This window comes from Carettochelys insculpta, chromosome 2, assembly GCF_033958435.1.
Source record: "Carettochelys insculpta isolate YL-2023 chromosome 2, ASM3395843v1, whole genome shotgun sequence".
In the NCBI taxonomy this organism is placed as follows: Eukaryota; Metazoa; Chordata; order Testudines; family Carettochelyidae; genus Carettochelys; species Carettochelys insculpta.
In genome coordinates this window covers 187,961,673-187,987,682 of record NC_134138.1, presented here as the reverse complement: position 1 = coordinate 187,987,682, position 26,010 = coordinate 187,961,673, and the positions used below count along the sequence as shown (strand labels likewise).

The following is a 26,010-nucleotide window of genomic DNA, read 5'->3' as shown; positions in this document are numbered from 1 at the left end:
CAGAGTGACCTAGACAAATTGAAGGATTGGGCCAAATTAAATTTGATGAGGTTCAACAAGAAGTGCAGAGTCCTGCCCTGGGGATGGAAGAATCCCAACCACTGTTTCAGGCTGGGGAGCAACTGGCTAAGTACCAGTGCAGCAGAAAAGGACCTGCAGATTACAGTGGATGAGAGATTGGATATGAGTCAATTCTGTGTCCTTGAAGCCAAGAAGGCTAATGGTATATTGGGGTGCATTAGAAGCATTTCCAGCAGATCTACAAAAGTTATCATTCCCCTCTGCTCAGCACTGGTGAGGCCACTTCTGGAGTGTTGTGTCCAGCTCTGGGCCCCCTAGTACAGAAAAGATGTGGATGCACCGGAGATGTTTCAGCGGAGGGCAACAAAAATGATTCGGGGGCTGGAGTACATTACCTATGAGGAGAGGCTGAGAGATTTGGGCTTATTTAGTTTGCAGAAGAGAACACTTGGGGCAATGTGATAGCAGTCTTCAATATTCCGGTTTGACATAGTCATGGCTGGGATGATTTAGTTGGAGTCGATCCTGCTTTAGGCAGGGGGCTGGACTAGATGACCTTCTGAGATCCCTTCCAGCCCTAGAATTCTATGATTCATTTGATTTACTTTCAAAAGCACACTTTTTGTGTGTAGATGCTCTGCTGGATCTTTCGAAAGAGCCCCCTTCTTTCAAAAAATCTTTCAAAAGAACCTGCTAGTGTAGACACAGCCAGTGTGTGAATGGGTATACTTTATGGCTGTGTCTACACTTGCATTCCTCTTTCAAAAGAGAAATGCAAATGAAGGACCGATCTACGTATCTCGTGCTTCACTTGCATAATCTCTTTTTGAGAGAGATTCTTTCAAAGGAAAAAAAGCAGTGTAGACAGGCTCTTTCGAAAACAAACCCCATATTTGAAAGAATCCTTCTTCCTGTTTTGTTTCAGGAAGAAGACTTCTTTTGAAGATGTGTTTTATTTTCAAAAGAGCCTTTGTACACTGCTTTTTTTCTTTTGCAAGAATCACTTCCAAAAAGAGATTATGCAAATGAAGTGTGAGATATGTAAATCAATGCCTCATTTTCATTTTTAATTTCCCTCATTTGCATTCTTTTTTGAAAAAGTAATGCATGTATAGACACAGCCTACCTGAGTTTGTAGTAGCAACAGAACATGTTAAGGACTAGCTCAGCAAATTAAAAACTGCCATGGAGTAAATGTCTCAGGAACTCAAAGCACATGGTCAGTTTTAGGAATGGAAAAACTATTGAAAATTACAGACCTGATTGGTTATTGCTGCCCCTTTGTAGACAAACACACCTAGGCAAAGTGAAAGTAAAACGCTATTCAGTAAAAACAGCAGTATTGTATGACCATTTTAACTTGGTGTAAATGAGTACATACCTTATAATAGGCAAGTAAAGGCCAAAGCCCTCATAGGAAACTTTTTTTCCAAGAAGCTTCTATCTTCAAGAAAGGATGGGGAAATATTTCTCCAAAATCTATTTGTTAATACTGCCTTCCTCTGGAAAGGCCCAACTGGATTTGCAAATGTGCTGCCCCAGCTCTCCTGGCGATGGGTGGGTGGCTAGCACTTGGACTGTGTCAGGTTTTGTTGCAGCTATCATGAGCGAGGGGGCAGCACGGGGACAGGAGGAGGATCCCCATTGGTGCAGCTCTGTGAATTACTACTGTTGCTTCTCTCGACCCCTCTCTGCTGACGCTCTGCTCAGTCTCTCCGGCTTGGAGCCGCAGGACGGGAGGGCAGCAGCTTTTCCCGTGAGAGAATGAGTAAATAAACTGCTCTCAGGGAATCTGAAGACGTCAGCCCCTCTCTTCCCAGAGATGGCTGGGCTCTGCTCGTTGGCAGCGAGCAAACCCACTCAGCCAGTCCCAACCGCGCTAAGCCGGACTAGGTGAGGATGAGTCAAAGGGACAGAGCCAAACGTGACCCCACCTTCACCACCCCGCAGTCCCCATTTACAGTTACTTGGGGATCTAGTTGACTCCTATTTTTAGCTTAGTATAAATCGCGCCCCCTCTCCCCCCGCGCCCGTCTGTCTGGCTGCAAGTGCACCCGGAAAGCCTAGGGACTAGCCCCCCAAGTCAGCCCGGAAAGGACGACGGTCAGGCAGAGGAGGCGGTGTGGGGGCGCTGCTGGCAGGAGCGGCAAGGCAGGGCGGTAGAGGGACAGGTGCGGGGGGGGGGGGTAGAAAAAGATGGGGGAGAAGGTGCAGGCGAAGAGGGCGGTGGAAGAGGTGCAGGAGGGGTACGGGGCGCTAAAGGTGGGCGCGGAGCGGGAACGGGTATAAAGGGTGCGGGAGGCTAGAGGCGGGCGCGGAGGGGGAAGGGGTGCAGGGGGCTAGAGGCGGGCACGATGCGGGCGAGGGCTCGTGGCAAGACGGAGAGGGGCGTGAGCTGACAGCTTCTCGGCCCGGCCGGGCGGGCAGAGCCTAGGGGCCGGACACTACGCCCCGGCCCCGGCCCCGCCCCTGCTGGGGTGCCCGAGCGGCGGGGGGTCCCCGGCGGGGCGCGTCCCCCGCTGCCCCCCTGCGGAGCCAGCGCTGCCTCTCCCCGCCCCCGGCGCTGCGGGGGCCCGGGCGGGCGGCGTGGCCGGGGGTGTGCGCTGGGGCCGGGGGAGGCGGCAGCTCGGGCAGTCCAGCCACTCTCCCGGCGAGCGCCGAGCCGGGATCCGCTGCCCTGCCCGGCCCGCACAGCCCACGCCGGCGGGGCCGCTCCGCCGACGCTCAGCGCAGCCGGCCCCCTCCTCCCGGCCCGCTCCGCTCACGCCGCAGCCCGGCTCGGCTCCCGGGGACGATGCTCTGGCTCGCCGGCGGCGGGGCTCCTCGGGCTGCGCTGCCCTTCGCCGCCTGCCTCCTGCTCAGCCCCCTCTGGCTCCCGCGGGCCCTGGCGTCCTCCTTCCTGACAGGTAAGGGGGGATCCCGCCCCGCTGCCGCCTCGCCCGGCCAAAGCCAAGGCGATCCCCGCCCGGCCAGCAGGGGGTGGGCAGCCCGCTCCGGTCGGCTCGGCAGCCCCGGGGCGCTCTGGGCAAGAGGGCAGCGAGAGCGGCCGCAGAAGCCTTCCTCCTTGAGATCTGCTTCTGTTCAGGGTGCTGGGGAACCCTTAGAAGGCTAAAGCCCGGGAGCTCCTTGACAGCAAACCACTTTCCCACCTCCCAGGGAGTTGTGACAGGGGCTGGGGATTCAGAGCCCACATGTGCTGTTGTTCTGCTGGTTGTTCTGCATATGGAAAAGGCGAGATGTGCATTAGGTTCATTTGTGTCAGAGGGGTAGCCCAGTTAGTCTGTATCTTCAAAAACAAGAAGTCCTGTGGCACCTTAGAGACTAACAGATATTTTTGGAGCCTAAGCTTTCAGGAGCAAAACTTAATGCTGCAAAATATCCCTTAGTCTTTAAGGTGTCACAGGACTTCTTGTAGGTTCATTTGGTTTTTCAGTGCATTAAAAAAGAAAAAAAAAAGGTGGTGGGATGTAATGACATGTATCAGGTGGGGGAAAACCTACAATGCTCCCCATCTCCCCAGGACATGATTTACTGACACCTGGTGCATAGAGGAAAATACTGAGTCAAATTTTAGAAAAGCAAGAGGTGTTAGGTTTCGAAAGGTGATTCCCAACATGGCATAGGTACCATATAGGAGATCCCTTTGTAAATAGACTCTGGGGGCACTTGATGGCACTCTGTTCCTCAGGGATCAGAAAATGGTTGAGTGGTTGGTTTTGTACCCAGGTGCCTGACCCTGGGGTACATGGAATTCTTTCCACTGATTTTAGTGAGCTTTGGATCAGGCCCTTTGCAGGATTACAGTATCCTATTATTAATGCATTGCTCATTGTTGCGTAGGTCATCTGAGAAGAGAAGATGCATCTCTGCTGTCAATGAGGTGCACTGCAAGTCTAGCTTTTGTACAGAATAATCCAACTAATCACATTCTAGCGCTCATCAAGCTCTTATAGAAACTGCCTTTTTGAATGGTTTCTTTGCATTTGTTTCTGATATTCATGGTTATTTAGAGTGGGTGAAATTTAGAACTGAAGCTAGGAGCTGTATAGGAACTTAAATCAGAATTAGAAATCTGGATACTGAAGAGAAACAGTGAAATAAAATTTGAAAACATATTTTTTATTTTGATTTCCACCTCAGGATCTGTTGCAAAATGTGAAAATGAAGGGGAAGTTCTACAGATACCATTTATCACAGACAATCCTTGTATTATGTGCATTTGCCTGGTAAGTTTGGATTTCAGGTAATAAGAACACTTAGGGTTGTAGTAAAACTAACTGAACAAAGAAAGGAGTACATTGTATAATCAAATCTTAGGTACTTGCTGCCTTTATGCAATGCAAGGTTATCTCAATGGTGAAGTAGCTGGAAAATATTCCAGGTTGCTATCTTGGAATCATCGGTTTGACTTTAAACTCATAAATGACTTTTATATGACATTGTGAGACTTGCTGATTACTACATTCAACATGTGAATTTATGGTGAGAATTATTTTCACAAAGTCACATGCAGTTTGGCATGAAAGATTTCTGCATAGCTGACAGAGCAAAGACATTGAAATGTTGGGCTTAGGGGTGCAAATTTCTTTCAACCTAAAAAGACACTACTGACTGTTGAAAAAAACGACACAAGAAGCCAAAATGAAGGGCCCTACAAGTTACTAAAGAAAAAAATGAAAATTATTTAAAATTCAAAATTTTAGTTTTCAAAGTACAACACAGCATATTTTCAGGCACTCCTGACTAGACTGGTTTTAATATGACAATGTGAGCATACACGATGCTTTTGTCAGAAGTGACATTCTGAGGAGGTCACTGCAGTTTGTGCTGGGAATTTAGCTGCCATAGGAGTTAACAATTACGCTAAAGTACCTGTACTTTTTAGTCCTTTCCCCCCAGGAAAATGTCACCTGTTCTTGCATGGGCTTTCACAGTTAAAAATTTTGGATCCTCTTTAGTTGAGCAAACCTACGTACGCAAGTGTGAGCCTTTCCATTGACATTGATGGACTTTTGGATTGGGCCCACTGATAATTTTTAGACGTCAATGACAAAAATAGTATTGAATTCTGAAGGGGAGAAAAACAGAGGAATGGCCGTGAAAGAAATAAAGGGAAAAAATATACAGTGCATGAAGATGGGATTTTATAACTGGTCCAAGATTTTGTTTCCAAAGTATCTGCCACACAGCTCTAACTAACGGAAAGGAGCTAGTGGCAGTGGAGAAACAATTTATGTAGAAGGTCAGTGTCAGAGTAAAAGTAACACATCAGGGCAAAATATTTATATTTTAGACCTCTTTATAGTTTGTAACATTGACTCAGTTGACGCACTTTTAGAAAGCATGTATTAACATGGCATGAAAACAACGTGGATGAACACTGCCAAAAATATTGGAAGAACAGCAAATCTATATGGCCTTAAAAAGGGCTCTCTCAGGCAGTCTATGAACCATGTGTAAGCGTAGGAAAGTCTTTACAAGATTTTATATCTTACCACTAACTCAAATCTGATAAATTACAGGATGGAACGACTCATTAGTATTAAGTATTTACAGGCTCAGGGAACTAATTTGCAAAGAAGCAAAACCTATGGCACTGTAAGTGGCTATAAAACAATAGTTTTAATATGGGTTCTTAACATCAAAAATACTTTGCATTCTCTGATGCTTTCCATTTAATAATCTAAAAGCTTTTTGCAAACACTAATGAATTTAGCCTCACATGGGCTCTGCACTAATAGTCTGAGTTTTTCAGACAAGAAATTGAAAGTACAGAAGTCTCACAAGAGGTCTGGGGCAGAAAAGGGAACTGAGGCCAGGTTTCCTAACGCCCACTCCAGTGATTTAACCACAAGACCATCCTTTTCCATCCACAAGACTTCCCTTTGTGAGCTGGTGTGGATAGTATAGTGGCAGTATTAGCAAACTTTTATTTTCTCACCACAAAGATGGACAAATTACAGCAGCGGGTGGACATTTTTGGGTCTGCTGGCTGAGATCATTTTAAGTTCTGGGTGGGCAAAGGATGGCTTTACACCAACTTTGTGACTACTGGATTTTGAGAGCTTCAACTTATTTTTGGCTGCCAACATCCTTAAAGTGCTGTTCCATGTGTTGGGATAGTTGAAATGCAGAGGTGCTCTGACTTCCCCTTTCTACTGGCAACTTACCCAATATTTGTAGCTTTGTGCCTCCTGGGAATACTACCTTTATGCCAGGAAAATTCCCACGTAAACTGGCTTGTTGTCTGCTTTGTGCCATTGGAGTGGTGCAAAGCAGGCTGAAGGTAACTAAGAATAGTGCCCCCGCTTTCTTGTACATGGAGCCTTCGTCCGTAACTGGAAAAAGTAATGGGATCTGGACTTCTGTGTTTAAATAGTGCTGTGGACTTTTTCTAACATGCAGAACATGTAACACTGAGAAATTATAAACGTGACAGAGACTGTCTATGCTGAAGTTAGCAGTAACAAACATTAAGTAAACCAACCTTCTGAGGAACAAAGTCGAATAAGATATTGTCATTGTAAATTGAAATTCTACTAGAAAAAGGTGATTACTCACAATTTATACAAGAATCCATGTATCCCTGAGGATACAGTGTGTTCTACTGAATTATACCAAAGAAGAAAGAAAATACATATTTATGAATTTAGTTACAACATCAGTTTGTACTAACTTAATGTTTGAAAATTGGAATGTCTAAAATATTGCTCTTCCTGAAACCAAAAGCTGAGAAACTTTGTGCAATCTGTGGTTGGCTGGCAGAAGTCCAGGCTCAAGAGAACATGTATGAGTTTAATGTAGCAATGACAGGTATGGATATATTTGATGATATTCATGTTTGTACCAGCAAAGCATTGATTCAGTTCAAGGGGACTGTACATTTTTATGCCTTCCATTAAATTCTTTAGGACTTTGGGGATTATAGCTAAAATATCCAATGTTCAATGCAAGCTGCATAAATTCCATTCTAAAAATATCTTCACAGATAACATGGAAATTAGGTTTATTAATGTGTTTATTAAAAATCCCCAAACTCAAAATGCCCATAAACTAGATCCTGTCAGGTAATACAATCTTGGGACTTTGATTCAATGTACAGAACTATAGGACTGAGGCTATTGGGACATATATGATAAACATGGGGTAGTGTGAAAATTACATAAAGATGAAAAGCTAGCATATAGGACACTATATTTAGTTTTTCAAAGTTCAGGTCTGTACTTTAAACTTGAGATTTTACAAGGAAAATGAAAAATTGAGTACTGCTACTGAATGTCAATGGAAGTTTAGATTAGAACTTGGTAATATGAATGTTCTGTATATAAAATGTGCATGGAATATTTCAAGAAAGCTGTGTTATTCGTACAGTAAATGGGCAAATTTAGCTCAGTTTTTGTTGGTCCAGATTTTTGGCTGAAGGTGGTTTCAAGCTGGAAATAGGATCACTTCTGATATCATAGTATTTTCTTTTTTAAAAAAATGTGCTTCAACGTAAGCTTGGAAAAGACATAAAAATGCTATAGCCTGGCAGAAGTAGGTGAGATGAGAGTCTGTATATAATTATAGTGCAAAACCCTAAAGTTCCACAGAATCAATTTATCCTGAATTAAACTTTTGAGCTCTGAATTTTCAAAAGTGAGATGAGCTCATGGCAGTGGTGGTAGTGCAATGATGATGATGATGATGATGATGATGGATGGTTGTGGTGTTGGTGGTGAAGAGAGCCATGTAATTTCATTCTCATTCATCATCGTCTGCATAAACCCAAACACCTTGCCAGAAGCAAGGATAGATCCAAGAATAACCTTATTCATTGGCTGGAGTCGGATGTATGTAGTTTTAACATGAAAAAGAAAACAGCATACCCAGTTCAAAGGGCTAGGTGAGAAGTCCTTAAGTTGTCCTTAATTACAATGACCTGTTGGACTAAACCCTAGACAGGTAATGATGGCTTAATCGTTGCAGGAGCTTATCTCTCTTGTATTAGACACAGAGGTTTTTTTGTGTAAGTACTTGCAGTACTGAGTACTGGCACCTTGGCAGCCCTAGCTGCCTGATTGGCTATGGGGTGAGGGCAGGGAGCTGGTTGGGTACCAGCTCCTTTATTTATTTATTTATTTATTGGTACCAAAAAAAAACACTGGTTAGATCTACCCCAAAAATGGTTCTTATGCTCTCAAGAATGTTAGGGTTTTAATGTGAGGATGGAGTATTTTTACCTCGTGATCCATAAGGAAAATGTGTGTGTCACATAAGAAACAACAGCTGATAAAAGCCAGTGGTGACCTGGAAAAAACCACATCTAACCTGGTTCCATTTCTTCCCTCCCCGCCTCCGCACTTTAAACCTGGTGACTACACCTTAGGAGTGGTAATCATACATCTCAACCTTTTGTCACCGAAATCCAGAACAGAAGAAAACAAATGTGAACCAGAAAGTGTAACCCACTGATGGAAGCCTGAGGAAAGCTTTGAGGCAGGAGCTCAGGAACCAGAAATCAAAGCTTTGCTTGGCATGAGTTTTATTCAGCATGAAACATCATTCTGTAGTTTAAATTTCCACTTTTAACTCCAAATATGCCACATAAGAATTTGACTGTTGCTAATAAAAAGTATGCTTAATTCAATTTTATAAGAACCCAGTATTCCACCTAACTGGGCATGTTTGATCCACATTTTTAAATCAAACTGAACATAAATAACCTACCTAAGAGAAAAAGCAAGAAAGTTATCCTATCTGGTTTTTCAGGGATTCTTTACCTGTAAGTATCCCAGTTGGTTTCTATTGCACAAATTCATATCTGAGAGTGTATGGCCAGCATGAAAGCAAATGTTCAGCATATGCAGTGTTCTAGTACAGCAGGATTCAATTTTTGTTGTGTCAAGATATAATGTAGCCCAGATGAGTCACAGTGGAAAAGTGTATATTAAAAAAAAAATCTGACAATTCCTTAATACCAATTTTATTTAATATAATTTCAATAGTTCAATAGTTTCATCTAAATAACTTCCAAAAAGAACATATTGGCTGTGTCTACACTAGCCCTTTCCTTTCAGAAGGAGCATGGTAACAAGCCACACTGGCAGATGCTAATGAGGCACTGCCATGAAAATGCAGCGCCTCATTAGCATAATGCCAGCCGTGTGCGGTTCAAAAGTGCCTCTTTCAAATTTTTGCTGCCTGTGTAGATAGGGGCCTTTCGAAAGGACCCTCCAGACTTCAAAAGACCCTTCATCCTAAAACCAAATAGGAAGAAGGGGCTTTCGAAGTCTAGGGGGCTCCTTTCAAAAGGCCCCTATCTACAAGTGCAGTGCATGATTTGAAAGCAACACTTTTGAACCATGCACATGGCTGGCATTATGCTAATGAGATGCTGCATATTCACGGAAGTTCCTCATTAGCATCTGCTTATCTGGCTTATTACCATGCCCCTTCCTAAAGGAAGGGGCTAATGTAGACGTAGCCATTCTGTCAATTTCAACAATCCTCTTCCTTTATTACTTTACAATATAATTAATTTTCTCTCCACCCCTTACAAAAAACACCACCACCCAAACCCAAGCAGACAGAGCCTCAGAGTGGTTTAATAGTGACTGTCAGACTCAGAATGAGAGAATGTTATTTTGATCAGCATTTGAAAGGGCAATCATACCCCTACAAAATCGTGTGTTTTATTAGTTTCTATCCAATTTTAGAAAGGCAAATGCACACTCTGTCTCTTAGACAGAAAAATGGCGTCTCGTGCAGCTGTGTGTCTTGTATTTTTTGGCCGAGCTGATGCAGGCCAATGCATGTATATAGCGGTATTGGTGGCAGTGTGGATTTACTGACATAATAGAGTATGGTTATTTACCTGCTGTAGAAACAACTTGGTTTTGTAGACTCTGCAAAGGGATGAGGTAACAGGCAGTTCATAGACTCTGTGTAAGTCCAGATTCTGGCTCGCCTGGGTGCATTGGCCAGAAAAACAGCACACATGCCAAAACACCACTCTTTAGGAGTGCCTGGCACTAGATGGGCCATCTAGTTCTGGCTCTCCTGAAAACATATGGGCTGCAGCTACACTGCATTCAGCTTTCAGAAGGAGAATGAAAATGAGCGAAATTAGAAAGGCAGATGAGGCATGGATTTACATATCCCATGCCTCATTTGCATATTCTCGCACGATCTTGCTTCCAAAAGAACCTTTCTGGAAGCAAAAACATCTGTATAGGCAGGGTTCCTTTTAAAACAAGCTGTGTTTTCGAAAGAACCCTTCTTCCTATTTTGTTTCAGGAAGAAGGGTTCTTTCGAAAACAGGATTTGTTTTCGAAGTAACCCTGTCTACACTGCTGTTTTTGCTTCTGGAAAAGGCTCTTCTGGAATCAAGATCATGTAGGAATATGCAAATGAGATATGAGATATGTCAAGCTGTGCCTCATTTGCATTTCTGATCTTGCTCATTTGCATGCCCCTTTTGAAAAGGGAATGTAGCGTAGACGCAGTCATAGAGAGTCTGCTCCTCAGGGCTTCCTTAGTGGAGTGGAGGAGAGGTGTCATGTGTTTGTACCATGGGCAGCTATGGGTACCCTAACCAAACCACACAGCATATATACAACCTCACATGTAATTTATGTTGGTTCTGAGTGAGAATATGTTGTGTAGCTGGACCTCTTCATAGCCAGTGTATAGTTCTGAATTATACTGCTTTTGTCATATAATTTTTTGGGGGATCAGAGCTATTTTCACTTGTCAGCTAGCATTTGGTCTATAATATCAGTTTAAGTCTATAAAATACTTTGGAATCTTACCGGATGAAAGGTACCATAAAGCCGTAATTTGTTAATTATTTTTATTTATTAGATGTTACTTGTTGGAGCAAGGTTTTGATTTTTGTTATCTCTGTGTGTTGTGAATTTTTTAAATTGCTTCCAAATCTCATATTGCTATCTGCAGTGAGAGTGATGCTGAATCTTGCCAAGTGCCTTAAAAAGCATTCAAGTGCTAGGTGAACTGTGGTGAATTTCTCATTCGCCCTGCTGTCATCCGTCAGATCCTTTTCAGATTGGCTCATTGCTACGGACTGCCTGCTGAGATTGCCCACTCCACAAAGGTGTGTTTGCCTTTACATTTCAGCTTACTATTCTGCACTGTGAAGTTCACTTTTCTGATTTGTTGCAACAGGATATAATGTGTCAGAAGTGACATAATGTGATGAAGTGGTCCCATAAATCTGCAGTAACACAGATACATGAGTCTTGAAGTAGCTATTTCACATTGTCCCTGGATTATTTGGGATAGTGAATAATTCACTACTTGTACATGTCTAACTGTGATCTTTCTTCACTGAGCCGCACACACTGCCAGATTAATTGCAGATCTTGGTACAGCCCTCCTGTATGGAAACTGACAATAGGAATGCTGCACTCATATTGAAGATTCGGTATATCTATTATGAGAAAAAACTTCATTGTGGCATAATTAAAGGCTTGGCAAACTTGAACACAAAAGAACATAATTAAAATCAATAAATAATACATTAAAATAAATTGTGAAGGGCAAATAAATGCCATTAACTAAGTGCAAAAATGTTACATTCATTGCAAATATTTTTGGAATATTTCTAGGGAAAGTACAAAATGGATCAGTCTATGTTAAGGCATTAATTTTTATTGCCAATAAGAACAACATTATAAGAAAGCTGGTCCAATATCAAAATGGAGTTTTAAAGGTATCCGGGTACCTGTGCATGGATTTTATAAGCTTTCAAGTTTCTTCCACAGAGTTGTTAAAAGTCTTTTTAAAAGTGTGGTCCTGTAGCTTAATGGCTTGCAGTCTCCATGTTTCTGGTGTTCAGCTTTGTGCTGCCACGTTGTGTGAAAAAATATTTTCATAACCGTTTTCAGTTCTTCATCATAATTTAATAGATATTTCTGAGGGGAGAAAAAAAAGTTAATTTAAACAAAACTCAAAAGATAAAGAAACGTACTTTTTGTCAGGCATTGCGTTGTTTTGGTTTTTTATGCATTAAGCTCAGAGTCAAATAATATCACGACAATAAAAATTACATTATGTAAAAAGCTTTATCTAACAACACAGCAGAGCATTAAAAAGCTTATTGTGCTGACATGCAGTCACTTTGCTTCCTGACCTTTCTTTCTGTCCACCAGGCTGTACATAAAATAATCTTTCATTTAACCTGGCCATTCACCTTTATTAACTCATTGTGCTTTTCCATATCAAGCACAAGCTCGTTATCCTGACTTTCAAAGTGTAGCCTACGTCTTAACCTAATGTTGCCCTGTTTCTTGTATCATGGCTTATGCAGTGCTAACTCTTCAAGCTTTTATATTCCTTTGATCTCTTTCTCCTAGTCACATTGGCCGTGTCTACACGTGCCCCAAACTTCGAAATGGCCACGCAAATGGCCATTTCGAAGTTTACTAATGAAGCGCTGAAATGCATATTCAGCGCTTCATTAGCATGCGGGCGGCAGCGGCACTTCGAAATTGCCGCGGATTGCCGCCGCGCGTCTCGTCCAGACGGGGCTCCTTTTCGAAAGGACCCCGCCTACTTCGAAGTCCCCTTATTCCCATCAGTTCATGGGAATAAGGGGACTTCGAAGTGGGCGGGGTCCTTTCGAAAAGGAGCCCCGTCTGGACGAGACGCGCGGCGGCAATCCGCGGCAATTTCGAAGTGCCGCTGCCGCCCGCATGCTAATGAAGCGCTGAATATGCATTTCAACGCTTCATTAGTAAACTTCGAAATGGCCGTTTGCGTGGCTATTTCGAAGTTTGGGGCACGTGTAGATGTAGCCATTGTGTGTGTGTGTATGTGTGTGTGTTTCCTAGCTGAACCTCTGTGTCTGGAATGGTGTCCTTCTTGCAGTGTTCAATGCATCTTTAGTCTCAATCTTCCAGTCTAAGGTGGCTCCCTACCCTGCTTTTTCCCCCTAAGGCACTGCTCCTGCTTCACCTCTTCAACCAAGGCCCAGATCCCACTCCTCTTCTCTCTGGTTTGGCTATGGTCTGAAGAAGTGGGTCTGTCCCACGAAAGCTCACCTAATAAACCATTTTGCTAGTCTTTAAAGTGCTACTTGACTGCTTTTTGTTTTGATAGTGTATAGGCTAGCATGGCTTCCTCTCTGTTACTCTTCTCTCCTTCAGTCACTTGCTACTCTCTCCACATCTCTCCACTGCCATCCTTGCAGGGCTTTTGGTGGGAGGGGTGATGTGTGAAGGATATTTGAGGGTGAGCCATGCAGCAATGCTGGAGGGGTGACTTGAGGCAGGAAGGGACGAAGGCAACCATGTTGCAGGAGTGGCAGTGACTGGGGCATGATGGGACGGGAACACCCCAGGGCTGGGCACAAAAGAGGCTGAGAAGTGTGCTTGGGTCGTGAGTCTGGCCACCGCCCCACTGCTTAATTGTTGCATCTTCAGGATCCCTTCTTTTGGATACTGGGTGCAGATGCCTCTCTGTGATGGTGCCAGGCAGGTCCTGAGTGCATCTCCTGCCCTAGCAGCCACTGGTCTTCCTGCCTTCTCCATGGTGGAATAGACCCAAGGGTGGACGGTTACTCAGGTAACTGGGCTTAAGGTGTCCACTCAGTAGCACTTTCCAGACACTGGCAGGTCCCATTTTTGACTGGACTTTCTGCTCAAAGCCTAGACTCCTGGGCCAGCAGTCCTACTCAAATCTCTCCCCAAAAGCCACCAGTTCTAGCTAGCTGGACTCTTTTTGTTTGTGCTGTGTGTTTGTCTCTTCTTATACCTTATTTTTAAATTTCAAAATTTCTTCATCCACAATTTATGATATTCTTTATTTGTGGTCACCCACAGTTCCTCATCCAATTCCTGCACCTTTCCAGGGCAAGATTGTCTTTCCTTGACTTTTTCTATTTTTAGACTTTTTTTAGAAGACAGTACTACAGGTTTTTGCGCCTACAGTGGGCCAGGCAGACTGATAGTGCTGTTAGTTAATGCTAGAGTTGGAATTTGTTTTATTACAGTGAAAAATGGTGGTTTGTTATTATTCACATGTTTTTATTCACATGTTTTCGGGATTTGTTCAAAATCTGAAAATCCGACAGCTTTTGTGTATTTTTTTTGACTTTTGTAAAAATAATGTACATTTGGAGCTGATTGGAAAATTCTGTGTGTCAAAATTGGGGTGAAAGACGCAAGAATTTGCTAACTATTTTGTTCTGTATTTAAATCAGGAAAATCTTGGCATTTATAAATTTCTGTAAAGTGTGAGTGAAAAATTAGGAACCTTTTTGCAGTTCCTTCCCCCTCGCTCCTCTCTATCTTTTTGTCAGTTCCAGCAACCAAAAAACCAGAGCTAGGGTCAGGTGTGCAGTGTTCAAGTTTAGTCTTGCATTTGGGTTAAAGGATGACTCATGTTAAGGATGAGTTTTATGATGTCAGAATCCCATAAGCTGTTCTCATGAGTTTTCATCCCCAAAAGTGGGAAAATCAGGCTTCATACATATTAATTTTCAGTGCTTTTTTTTCTAGGGAAAAAAATGGTTCTGGAACTCAAGTCTGATGATTCCTCATAGGGGTTAGGGTGTTCCGTTTTAATGCCCTGGTCCCCACACTGCGGGGTTAGTGGGGGCTCCTGCCCTTGTCCCTGTGCTGCTGTGGGACTGGCGGTGAAAATTTTTCTGGTCTTCTAATGGAAAAAAGATGCGGGAACTCCATTCTAGTGTGTTCCGCCAGAAAAAAGGCCCTGTATCATTTATATCATGACAGCTGAGAGTTCACAGAAGTTCTATAACTGTCTTGGGGAGCAGTGTTGCAAATACTTACTCAAATGTGTGACTTTACTTATAGCACCAGTACCACTGACAAAAACAGTGTTAGCCTCAGAACCTTCCTTTTATCATTAATTGTAGCTCTTTACATGCTATTAAAATAAACGTAATAATATAATGAGTGCTTTTTTGTAAAAAATGGAAAAAAAAAAGGAGCTGGTACTCAGCCAGCTCCTCCCCACCCTGCACCCCTCAGCCAATTCTGTGGCTGGGGCTGCTGAGAGGCAAGTACAAGCACAAAAAAAGCACTGAATATAATATGGAAAATGCAGACTATCAAATGAGGCCTCAATAATTTCATTTTCAGTTGCAGCCATGAACGGTTTTCCAATAACCTTTAGAGCAAGAATTATTCACTGACAAAATTCACAAATAATTCTGAAGAGTGAGTACATTTCCAAAAATTGCAATCTGCTCATAGGCAGTTCACAAACACAAAAAAAAGATATTTATATTATTAGCTGTACAGCTTATTGACTCCCATCCCAGAGAGGTACTAGTCAAACATAATAGAAATACCACTCTTTTAAGCCCCGCTAGACTGGGATATGTACAATTTAAATCCTTACTGATGATATCAGTTAAGGTATCTAGATACTCAGGTCCCAGTCCTGCAAAGACTTAGACACATGCTTAGCTTTATATAGTGTGACTATTGTTTAAAGTAAAGCACATGTCCAAAACTTTACAGGCTCAGCATCTTAATAATGAAATGTTGGAGTGTTGGCTTGATAAGTCTGGATTTCTGACAATCCATAGGATAATGCTTTTGGCTTTATTTTAATCATACTATTCTATTCATTGAATTTAATGGGAATTGCATCTGGCCCAAAGGCTGCAAACAATGGTGTCTGTTTATGTTGTTGTTCTCTGGACAACAGCTGCACACTTGTTTGTTTATGTGCATGAGAAAATCTATAAGTGATTGGACACTTATGAAAAGAGGAATTAAAAATCTTAATTGCCTTGATCTTATGCTTTGTTTCTTTAGTCTGACTGAGTGGTGACTAGTGATTATGTATAATTGAGGAGAGGTGGGGAAGAGGAAGAGTTAATTGATAAACAATTGCTTGAAGGCAGCCTAATGATGGTGATTTCATGATGCTAGTTAGTGAAGCACCTGCAGGCTGTACCTTTTGGAATTCACTGTTACAAGAGGGTATCATCAGGTCACATGCTGTGGCTGGAATGGATTTTAAAAAGGGCTATTAAGCTAACAGGTATCTGTGCAAGCTAAGACATTGAGAAGGATAATCAAACGGCATACTTCAGAGTTTTATCTAATCGCTTCTGGGGAAAAGAAAATGTTTTGTTTTTTTCTTCTTTTCTTTATAAGGCACAACTCAATTTTCATGCTTATCCCTTTTTATGTAAACATCTGGTGCTGACTACTGCTGAAGTCTGTCTACAAGAATAGGTGGATTGGTGAACTGAACTTGTAAATGCTTTCACGCTAAAAAAAATCATTCTGGGATGAAAATGTGGCTTGCAATATTCTAGCCTGGAAACAAGGATATTTTTAAAGTAATTTTTGAAAAAATGTTGGAAAATTTTCAAATTCTACTGTAAACTATTTAAAAGAGTAATAGGTAAGAAACTTCTTTTAGGAAGGAGGCCTTGTAAGACTTGTGCTGTAGTCTTATTAGGCATCTAAGGGGAAGGGGAAAAACATGATGCTGAGGTTTAACAAATAGCTAATATACTCACTCAAACATATGGTTTGTTTAACTTTAACATATGGGTGTTTCAGGACACAGTACTACTACACCATCTATGCAGCAGCTGGTACATAATTTGACTGAAGTTCGGTAAGGTCTCTAATCCACAAAAAAGAGCTCAGTTACCAGCTGCCTTCTGTGGCAGCAGCAGCATTAAGAATGCTAGAGTGTGATTAATTCTTCCCTCCATTACCAAGGGTGATGTGTTCAATACTCAAACTTGTGTTCAGTATCTTACTATTTATAAAGGTAGGAGTGTCTGGGTGTTTAAAACAAACAAATACAGTGAAATGTACAAATGTCAAAGTTAAAAAAGGGAGCTATCTATAACAACTCATTGGAAGTTAGCCAATTGTGAGGGATGAGGATGCGTCCCATTGTCTTTTGTCTGAGCATGTCTACACTTGGGGATAACGCTGAATTGGTTAAAGTAGATTTTTAACACTAGATTTCATAAACTTGAGGTTGAGTGTCCTGACTAGTTTTGAAAGTTGATTTAGAGTGCCCCCAGAAATGTTGTGTAAGTCTGACTGGAGATGTAGTGCATTGTGGGCCCCTACCCCACAGTTCCTGCAGCCCCGTTGCATTTTGGGGTTTTGTGCCAGTGTCTTGGGGGGGGGGGGGGGAAGTTGCTGCAAGTGATTCTGGGTTTTCTGATGTCATCATTCCAGAATGCATTTTCCTCACTCCTCCCTTTCCAGCTGGAAAAAACAGCATTTTTGCATGGTTTTCGTATCGACTGACAACCACCATTAGAGGCACTAACATGGATCCCGATACTCTTCAAAGTTTGATGGAGTGGTTTGTGCTCAGTTCCCACACTATGATGCAGTATCTTCTGAACATAATGCCCATGCAGTATTAGCTCATTGGTGCTGGGGGCATTGACTGATGTGAAGATCTGGAGAGAATTACTGCAGACCTTCTGGCAACACTGGAAGAACTGTACAATGTGGAACACAGGTTCTGGACCCACAATATCAACAGAGACTGGTGAGATCGCATCATTTTGCAGCCAGTGGCTGCGAAACTTCCACATGCATAAGGCCACTTTCAAGGAACTTTGTAAACTGCCGTCTCCTGTCCTGAAGCACAGAGATACCAAAATGAGACCTGCTTTGACAGTTGAGAAGCATGTGGCAATTGCTTTTTGGAAATTTGCAATGCCAGGCCACTACCAGTCAGTGGGAAATCAGTTTGGAGTGGGAAAATCTATGATGTCAGCTGTTGTCATCCAGGTAGCCAAGATGAGCAACAGGCTTTTCCTGCGAAATGGCACTAGGGAATGTGCAGGAGATAATGGATGAATTTTCTGCCATGGGGTTCCCAAGCTGCTGTGGGGCCCTAGGTGGAATGCATATCCATATCCTGGCACCAGACCTCAGATTACATTAACCTCAAAGAGTACTTCTCTATGGTTTTGCAGGCATTGGTGGATCACAAAGGTCATTTAACCAACATCAACCTCGGGTGGCTGGGAAGGGTGCATGATACGTGAATCTTTAGGCATTTTTAGGAATTCTGGTCTGTTTACAAGGCTTCAGAGTAGAACTCTCTTCCCAGACCAGAAAACTAGCATTGAGGGTATGGAAGATACCCACAGTGATTTTGGGTGACCCTGCTTACCCCTTGCTCCCTTGGCTTATGAAGACCTGCACAGGTGCCCTGGACTCAAGTAAGGAGCTCTTTAACTACAGGCTGAGCAGATGTACAATGGCAGTAGAATGTGCCTTTGGCCATTTAAAAGCCAGATTCAGGTGCCTTCTGACCCACTTAGATTTCAATGAAGAAAACACTACTCATGTCATTGGCACCAGCTGTATTCTTCATAACATTTGTGAGTTGAAGGGGAGAAAGGGGACTGTGTAGGGGACTGAGGCAGGGATCGTGGCAAAAAATTATCAGCAACCCACTCCAAGGGAAAAGAATAAAGTCCAGTAAGAGGCACTGAAAATCAGGGATGCCTTGAAAACCAAGTTTGTGAATGAACATGAAGGGAGTTAACTGGCATCTCTTCCACCCCACCCATGCTGTTTCCTTGCTCTTTGTGAACCCCGCCTCCAACTGCGAGGCATCCATCACCACCCACCCAAACCCAAAATATGTTAGCCAATAAAAGAAAGTCTTTTTTCCAAAATATAATGCTTTTATTTAGGGGACACAAATGGAAGAGTGAGGGATTATAGGGGAAAAAAGGATAATAAGTTCACAGCTAGTCATCAAAGATTAATCTTCTGGTGTATGTTGATTTTGTGGGGCTATAAAGCAGGGCTCTGCATGGTCTTCCTCCTCTCATTTTTGGTCCCTGGTGAGAGCAGGGGACCAAATGTGTGGAGAGAGGAGGTATGGAGGTGCGGGGCATCAATTGGATGGGGGATGCAGAGGCAGGAGCTGGGGAGTGGACTGACTGTGTTGAGGGAGGTTTCAAATGATGGTGCCTGGAGTGGTTGGGGAATGCAGTGCCCCATCCATGTGAGGAGAATGAATGGAGTAAAGGTGTCATATATGGTTGATGCCTGGAGTGGCCTGGGGATGTTTTTCTCCAGTCATTGAGCTCTGCTTTTAACTCTGTCACTACACCAGAATTATTTTCCAATATTTTATTCTGGGTCTTCTTCTTCCTCCACATTTGGGCAACCTCTTTTCAGCGGATTGGGCCCTCTTCATCTTTTAAGATAAATTTAGAAATATTAATGTCATTGGCAATAGCAACATTTTTATCTTAACTTGGAACAATGACCATACTGACAGAAAGAATGGCTGGCTGTCTCTAAGGAAGAACATATGCAACTGCAAGGTCACTCTGGCTGCGTCTACACGTGCACGCTACTTCGAAGTAGCGGCAGTAACTTCGAAATAGCGCCCGTCACGTCTACACGTGTTGGGCGCTATTTCGAAGTTGAAATCGACGTTAGGCGGCGAGACGTCGAAGTCGCTAACCCCATGAGCGGATGGGAATAGCGCCCTACTTCGACGTTCAACATCGAAGTAGGGACATGTAGACGATCCGCGTCCCGCAACATCGAAATAGCGGGGTCCTCCATGGCAGCCATCAGCTGGGGGGTTGAGAGATACTCTCTCTCCAGCCCTTGCGGGGCTCTGTGGTCACCGTGGGCAGCAGCCCTTAGCCCAGGGCTTCTGGCTGCTGCTGCTGCAGCTGGGGGTCCGTGCTGCATATACAGGGTCTGCAACTAGTTGTTGGCTCTGTGTATCTTGCACTGTTTAATGAAAGTGTGTCTGGGAGGGGCCCTTTAAGGGAGCGGCTTGCTGTTGAGTCCGCCCCGTGACCCTGTCTGCAGCTGTGCCTGGCTCCCTTATTTCGATGTGTGCTACTTTGCCGTGTAGACGTTCCCTCGCTGTGCCTATTTCGATGTTGGGCTGAGCAACGTCGAAGTTGAACATCGACGTTGCCAGCCCTGGAGGACATGTACACGTTATTCATCGAAATAGCCTATTTCGATGTCGCAACATCGAAATAAGCTATTTCGAAGTTGGGTGCACGTGTAGACGTAGCCTCTGGTGACACTGAGGGATGATTTCAGCTCTTCTACAGCTGAGGCTTACCTTTAACACTATGGTAAGCTATCCTCAGTTCATGGGGGTGTGTGGAATTCTTAAAGTAGTGTGGGGCAGAGGTGGGGAGGGGCACTGCTGTCTCTGGGATGCTGGGCCATGGGGGAGAGGGTGGCTGTATCATGGCATTCTTAAAAACCACCTTCCCCGGGAGGGGATGGGGTTACCTGGAGTGTGTGCTGGTTAAAGCAGCACCTAGATTTAAAGTGGCTGCTCCAGGACTTAAAAAAAACAAAACAAAAAACCATAAGACATCACTGTGGGTGCTTATGTGAACAAGGGGAGGGTCTGATTGCCTGCCAGCCCAGGAGGGTGGTGGGCTGCCATGCATCCAATTATTCATCTGACTGTGGGAGTGGATGGGGGTTGCCTGTAATGTGTGCTGGTTAAAGCAGCTCCTGGACTTTAAAGTGGCTGCTCCAGGAGTTAAAAAATCATAAGACGTCACTGTCGGTGCTCACGTGAACCAGGGGAAGGTCTGAGCGACTTCTGGCCTGGGGCAGGGAGAGGTTGCTGCACGTCTGATTGGCTACCAGTGCAGGCTGCAGGGTGGGGGTGGCTGCCGTATGTTCAATCGCCTGCTGGCCTGTGCGAGGGGATGGGGGTTGTCAGGAGCACGTGCCAGCACCTGGACTTCAAAGCAGCTGCTCCAGGAGATGCATGAGTTTTTTGCTCTACACTGGGTAGGTCACAGGCAAAAAATCATTAGTGACTCATGAAATGTCTCATGCATTCTAGGTTGCAAAATGAGACATCAGCCTCATCAGAATGATGAAGAGGGATAAGAAAAGATTGCTCATTCTGTCCAGGTACCAAGTCGGAAAATATGCAAGAATGCTCTGTTGGGCCTTGCTTCTAGACCGCTTACTGGTGGCTATGTGCAGCAAGGTGTCTTACTGTGTAAACGGAATAAGTCAGATCTCCCCAAAAGTCTCATGAGGAGAATCCAAAAGTGTCTGTCCAAGACCTTCAATGAGATGTCCAAACAGGATCAATGCTCCATCCCCAGACATATTAACAAGATGTTCTAAGGGAAAGGGGCACAGATCTTCCACCCCATGATTGCAACATAATATTATCAGTAGAAAAAAAGCGTATTTACCAGAAGTGCTCTCTCCAGGATTTGGATTTACTTCTGAAGATACCACCTGAGTTAAGGGGACAGACTCCATAGGATCCAGCTTGACAAACAACTCCTGGCTTTCAGGATCTACTTCTACGCTGGAATAGACCCCGTTGTTGTCCACCCCTACCACATCAGGACATGCTTCATCATTGTCCCGAGGAACACTCTTCACAGAGGAGTCGAGGCATCTTCTAGGGGAAGATGTCGTATTTGGCCCCAAAATAGCATGAAGCTCATTGTAGTATCCTCGTTTCTGGGGAGATGCCCCAGACTGACCGCTGCCTTGCTTGCATTTCTGGTCGTTCTGCCTCAGCTCTTTGATCTTCATGTGGCACTGCTAAGCATCCCTGCTGTAACCTTTCTCACCCATGTCTTGTGATATTTTACCATAAATATCAGCATTCCTTTTGCTGGCTTTGAGCTGGAGGAAGATAGCTTCTCCCCGCCGCCACTGAGATGAGGTCCAAGATTTCCTGATGGCTTCATGCTGGGGCTCTTTTGCAGTCCTGAGAACTCCTGGATACTAGGTGTGCTGCTGAGATGTGATCCACACATCTGCTTGCCACGTTGGCCAGAGAGGAAAGGAAATCTAATCAAAATTTCTGGGCTGCTGACAGCCTCTTCCTGTCACCTACTTCTGGCTCACCTGGAGAGCAGCAGAGGTGGAGTGATGACCGGAAGGGACACCTTAAGGGGTAATGTGGGACAGTTTCAAAGGCTAATAAAATTGATTTTAATAATGCTGCCATCTCCACTTGTATAGTTCAACATTGCAACTTTGGCTTCTCAAGTTACTCCGGGAGGAAGTCAGAAGTACAAAAGCTGGCATTAGAGCCCATTACAAGCAACGTATTGAGCGCTGAGATGTAGATGGATAGTTTATAAAAGCGACCTCAGATCCTTAAATTTGACTTAAATCTCCTAGTGCAGACCAGGCCTCAGTTTGATCACCTGTTACCTGTTTTGTGCCAGGTGGCATGTGAAGCTGTTGTGAGAGTGGGACTCTACTTGTTTGCAGTGAGAAAAGCTAGGCATGACTTTACTCCATGAAAATTCTAGGACTCCAGAGCCAGATGTTGCATAGCACTGTTTGTAAGGATTTTCTCAAGATTTCACCTTTTTGTATGTTTGCCCATGTAATTTATATATGATTGGGACCCTCAGTTCCTTTGTCTGAATGCTGAAGCTTCTAAGGGATTCTCATTATTATGTACCTCAGTTAATGCCCCATTTAATGTCATCCTAAAGTTACAAAGGTCTCTCGTGCACTAGTATTGTGGAATCTCTGTATTTCAGACTGACTATCCCTCCTCCCCTTCCTTCCAGCTCTTTCCTTTCTTCTTATACAATGGTATTGCTGTGTGAGTTTGGCTCTTCAGACTAATCTGTGCCATTCCACACAGTGAAATCAGTAGTAGCTGGGTGTCTGTGGTTTTGGCCCCTGCATAATCTCCTTTCCCGGCATTTGAGACTTATTATTTGGGCTAATAAGATGCTATCTGCCGTCAATACCTATGTAAATATAACCAGCTAGCAAAGATCTTAATCACACCTGATATATCATACAGCCTTTACAGCCATCAAGAGACCTAACTGCAGCAGTCAGTTCTAAAGCAGGTTGTGTTCTCAGTCCCACAGGGCCCCTTATAGGCTGCAAGAATTGTTGGTGGTCAAGGCCAACCATACAGATGTCTTTAAAGTGTCCCACTGGCGACCAAAAGTCACTTTGTCAAAATGACAAATGGGTTGTGCATAGCTCATTCACGCTGTTGCTTCAGTCTGATGTCAGCTCCATTTACTTGTCAAAAACAGGTATTTTTGTTACTTCCAGCTGTGCAAGTGGAGCCAGGGGTAGGGAAAAATAAAGGGGAACATAGTCTATGAAAAATATACTTGTATTGCTTTGGCTCAATGTATTATTGAAATTCATAAGCTTTGGACATTCTAGAATCTGTTTGGACCTATGTGAAAAAGAAGGGAGTTTGCTGTCTGGAAGTGAGAGTGGCTCTGTGTGATTGAGATTTCAAGCATTGCATTTTTCAGATAGAACATGGTAGTGCCATGTTAGTTTCTTCTTTCAGAGAGAGGAACTTTCTTTCCAGAGAAATATTTACAAATCAATACATAATTACACTTTAACTTCCGTGCTTTGGGATGTCCCTGATCCAGGAAAACCTGTGAGTACAGACCCTGGCAAGAAGAGGAAGCAGCTCTGTGTGCTGCTGCTCTCCCTTCCTGCCCCTCCTGCTGGGGGAATAGCAGCACAGTGACACGCTTATGAGCTGGCTGTGCATGGGAGCAGTGGAGGGGTGTGGAGCCACATGTGCCACCCCCCTCTCAGGAGCTGGGTGTCAGGTAAACATTCCACCCCCATTTTTCTCATGCCCAGATCCCTCAATGGCCTCTTTAGCCTGGAAGGTTCTTTCATCCAGTATACCCTGTTTCCCAGGGTTCCTGGAACTGTTTGAATGGGCTCACAGTGCTTGACATTAACAATGATGTTGCACATAAAGTAGATTTTTCTTCAATTATAAATGAGTTGGCACACCACGCAACCAGAAGAGCATTCCTAAAATGAAGAGTTTTGCTTGCAGTGGAAACTCACAATTAAAGTTACATTTTTAACATAACATTCTATTGGTATGATGGCTTACTTGTTAATAAATGAATGTCTCAAGTGTTCATTTTCATATATCATTTTGGTTTTAGTATGACACCGTGGATGAAAAGCTAGATATCTCTGAGGTTGAGGCCTCTAAACTCTTAAGTAGCCTGGCCCTTTGTCGTTCTCTGAGAGTGTCTGGCTGGATTAAAGACATTCAAGTGGGATCTGCTCAACACCACAAAACATTCTGTGTGTTTCTCCTTCAAAGAGTCAGATTTGACCCTCCTAACTCATACAGATGGTTTCATTGACTGTAGTGGAAGCACTCACGTGGGTACGGGGCTGCACAAAAGAAACTGCGGCCCAGTCACACAATGTGAGCATGAAGAAGAGACACAGAAGGAAAAGATGTGTCAAATGAGGGATCACGTTTGCATAGTCACTTTTCTGACCATGAGCTCATTTTGGGCCCTGACTCTGATTCCAACTGGAAAAAACAACCACCAAGATAAGCTATCCATGCAATGATTAGCAGCTGCGTCAATGTGACATATAACTGCAGTATATAGCTCAATCTTGTTTGACATGAGGTCTTGAAGTGCAGAGGAAGGAGATCTATCAGGGTGAAGGGCAGAGAGAAAAACCCATGAAAATTCTTGCCTCCTTCAAAAATTCCAAATTGAAATGGCCATATTCTGTCTACCTCCCTTTTAACCTGCTGCTCCATGCAAACTAGCATGGCCCTGCCACCCCCTTTGTCCGATAGGCGGCAGCAAACAATTCTTTCTTTCTGTAACACTTACTACTGTGTAGCACAGGCAAGATCACATAAGAAAATGAAAAAGCAGGGTTAGCACTTAACATACTGGAACAGGACTAAAACAGCAGTGTCTGGAGGCCACGTGCTTAGGGTATGTTAACACAGCAAAGTTACTTCGAAATAACTTTGCTAGTGTCTACACAAGGCAACCAGTATTTTGAAACAATTTTGAAATTGTACTTGGCTTATTTCACAATAGGTAAACCCCATTCCACCTCATTTCATCCTCATTCTCATTCTGTGTATACAGGGAATACAGCCTATTTTGAAATGAGCCATTGTGCATCAATAGCTGTCTTTCAAAACAGGCTCTGCTGTGAGTAGATGCTGTATTTTGAAATAGCTGAGTGCTATTTTGAAATACAATTTGTGTGTATCAGTGTTATTTCAAAATAAGCTATTCTGGAATAGCTGTTCTTGAAGGGTCTTTCGGAGCGAGATCTCGCAAGGATTTGCTAATGAGGCACGAGATATTTTAATCTGTGCCTCATTAGCATCTTCCACTCCACTCATTGCTATGCCCCTTCTGGAAGGGGGTGGGGGGTGAGTGTAGGCACGGCTTTCGAAAACAAACTGTTGCTACTTTCTTTTAGGTTTCTATTTTTATTTTATGATAGGTCCTCAAGCACTTTTTTTTTTCATCCTATTTGAAAATGTGCTTAAATGAAGATTTTTTGATGCTTTCTTCTTATTCTTTTGTAATCTACCATTTTAAGAAAATTTGGGCTCTTCCTGGTTTTTTTTGAGGGTCTGTGTATTATGAGACTCATTGAACAAAACCAACGGCAACCATATTATTTTTAAAGGATAAAAAGAACCCCTTATGTATCTTCTGTTACTGGTTTTGACATACATCATATTTTTAAGATTACAGTACCATGAGAACACTGTCATTGCATGATATATTGAGGTAATATATCACCAGAACATCATTTCTTTAGAGGATATGGGCAGTAAAAGCCCAGACACAGCAGCAGGGGATCAACTTTTTTTCTTTCTTTTTCTTTAATCTTACTCTGTTTTGGGTTTGTACAGAAGTGAATTTCTTCATGGGATATGACTTGTTGCAAAATAAGCTAGAAGGCCCAGAGGGCTTTGTAAACCTTTTAAAAACTGCATGGCTTCAGGGGCTTCTTTGTTCAGTTTCTTTAAACAGTCTCTGGCCTTTAAGAAAACCCCAAAAGGCCACTACCTGAATCTTCAGTGTAAAAGCTTAGCAGACCTCAGATACAAAAAGCATTAAAGGCTGCTCTGAGCACAAGGATGGGTACGTCATTGTTTAGACAATATATTTATTGTAATGACTGAGTTAATGCAACTGTTTTAAATAAAGGTTCAATAAGGTCA

General features: G+C 43.3%; 1 protein-coding gene across 1 annotated transcript in view; it reads left to right on the top strand.

The window, feature by feature from the left end:
• Positions 1-2,635: 2,635 nt before the first annotated feature.
• BMPER (BMP binding endothelial regulator) overlaps positions 2,636-26,010 on the top strand; it is a 210,602-nt gene continuing 187,227 nt past the window's right edge. Inside the window, exons 1-2 of the mRNA XM_074986058.1 lie at positions 2,636-2,927; positions 4,162-4,247. Of these exons, the coding sequence (XP_074842159.1) occupies positions 2,816-2,927; positions 4,162-4,247 (198 nt within the window). The 5' untranslated portion in view covers positions 2,636-2,815. The remainder of the gene's footprint in view (positions 2,928-4,161; positions 4,248-26,010) is intronic.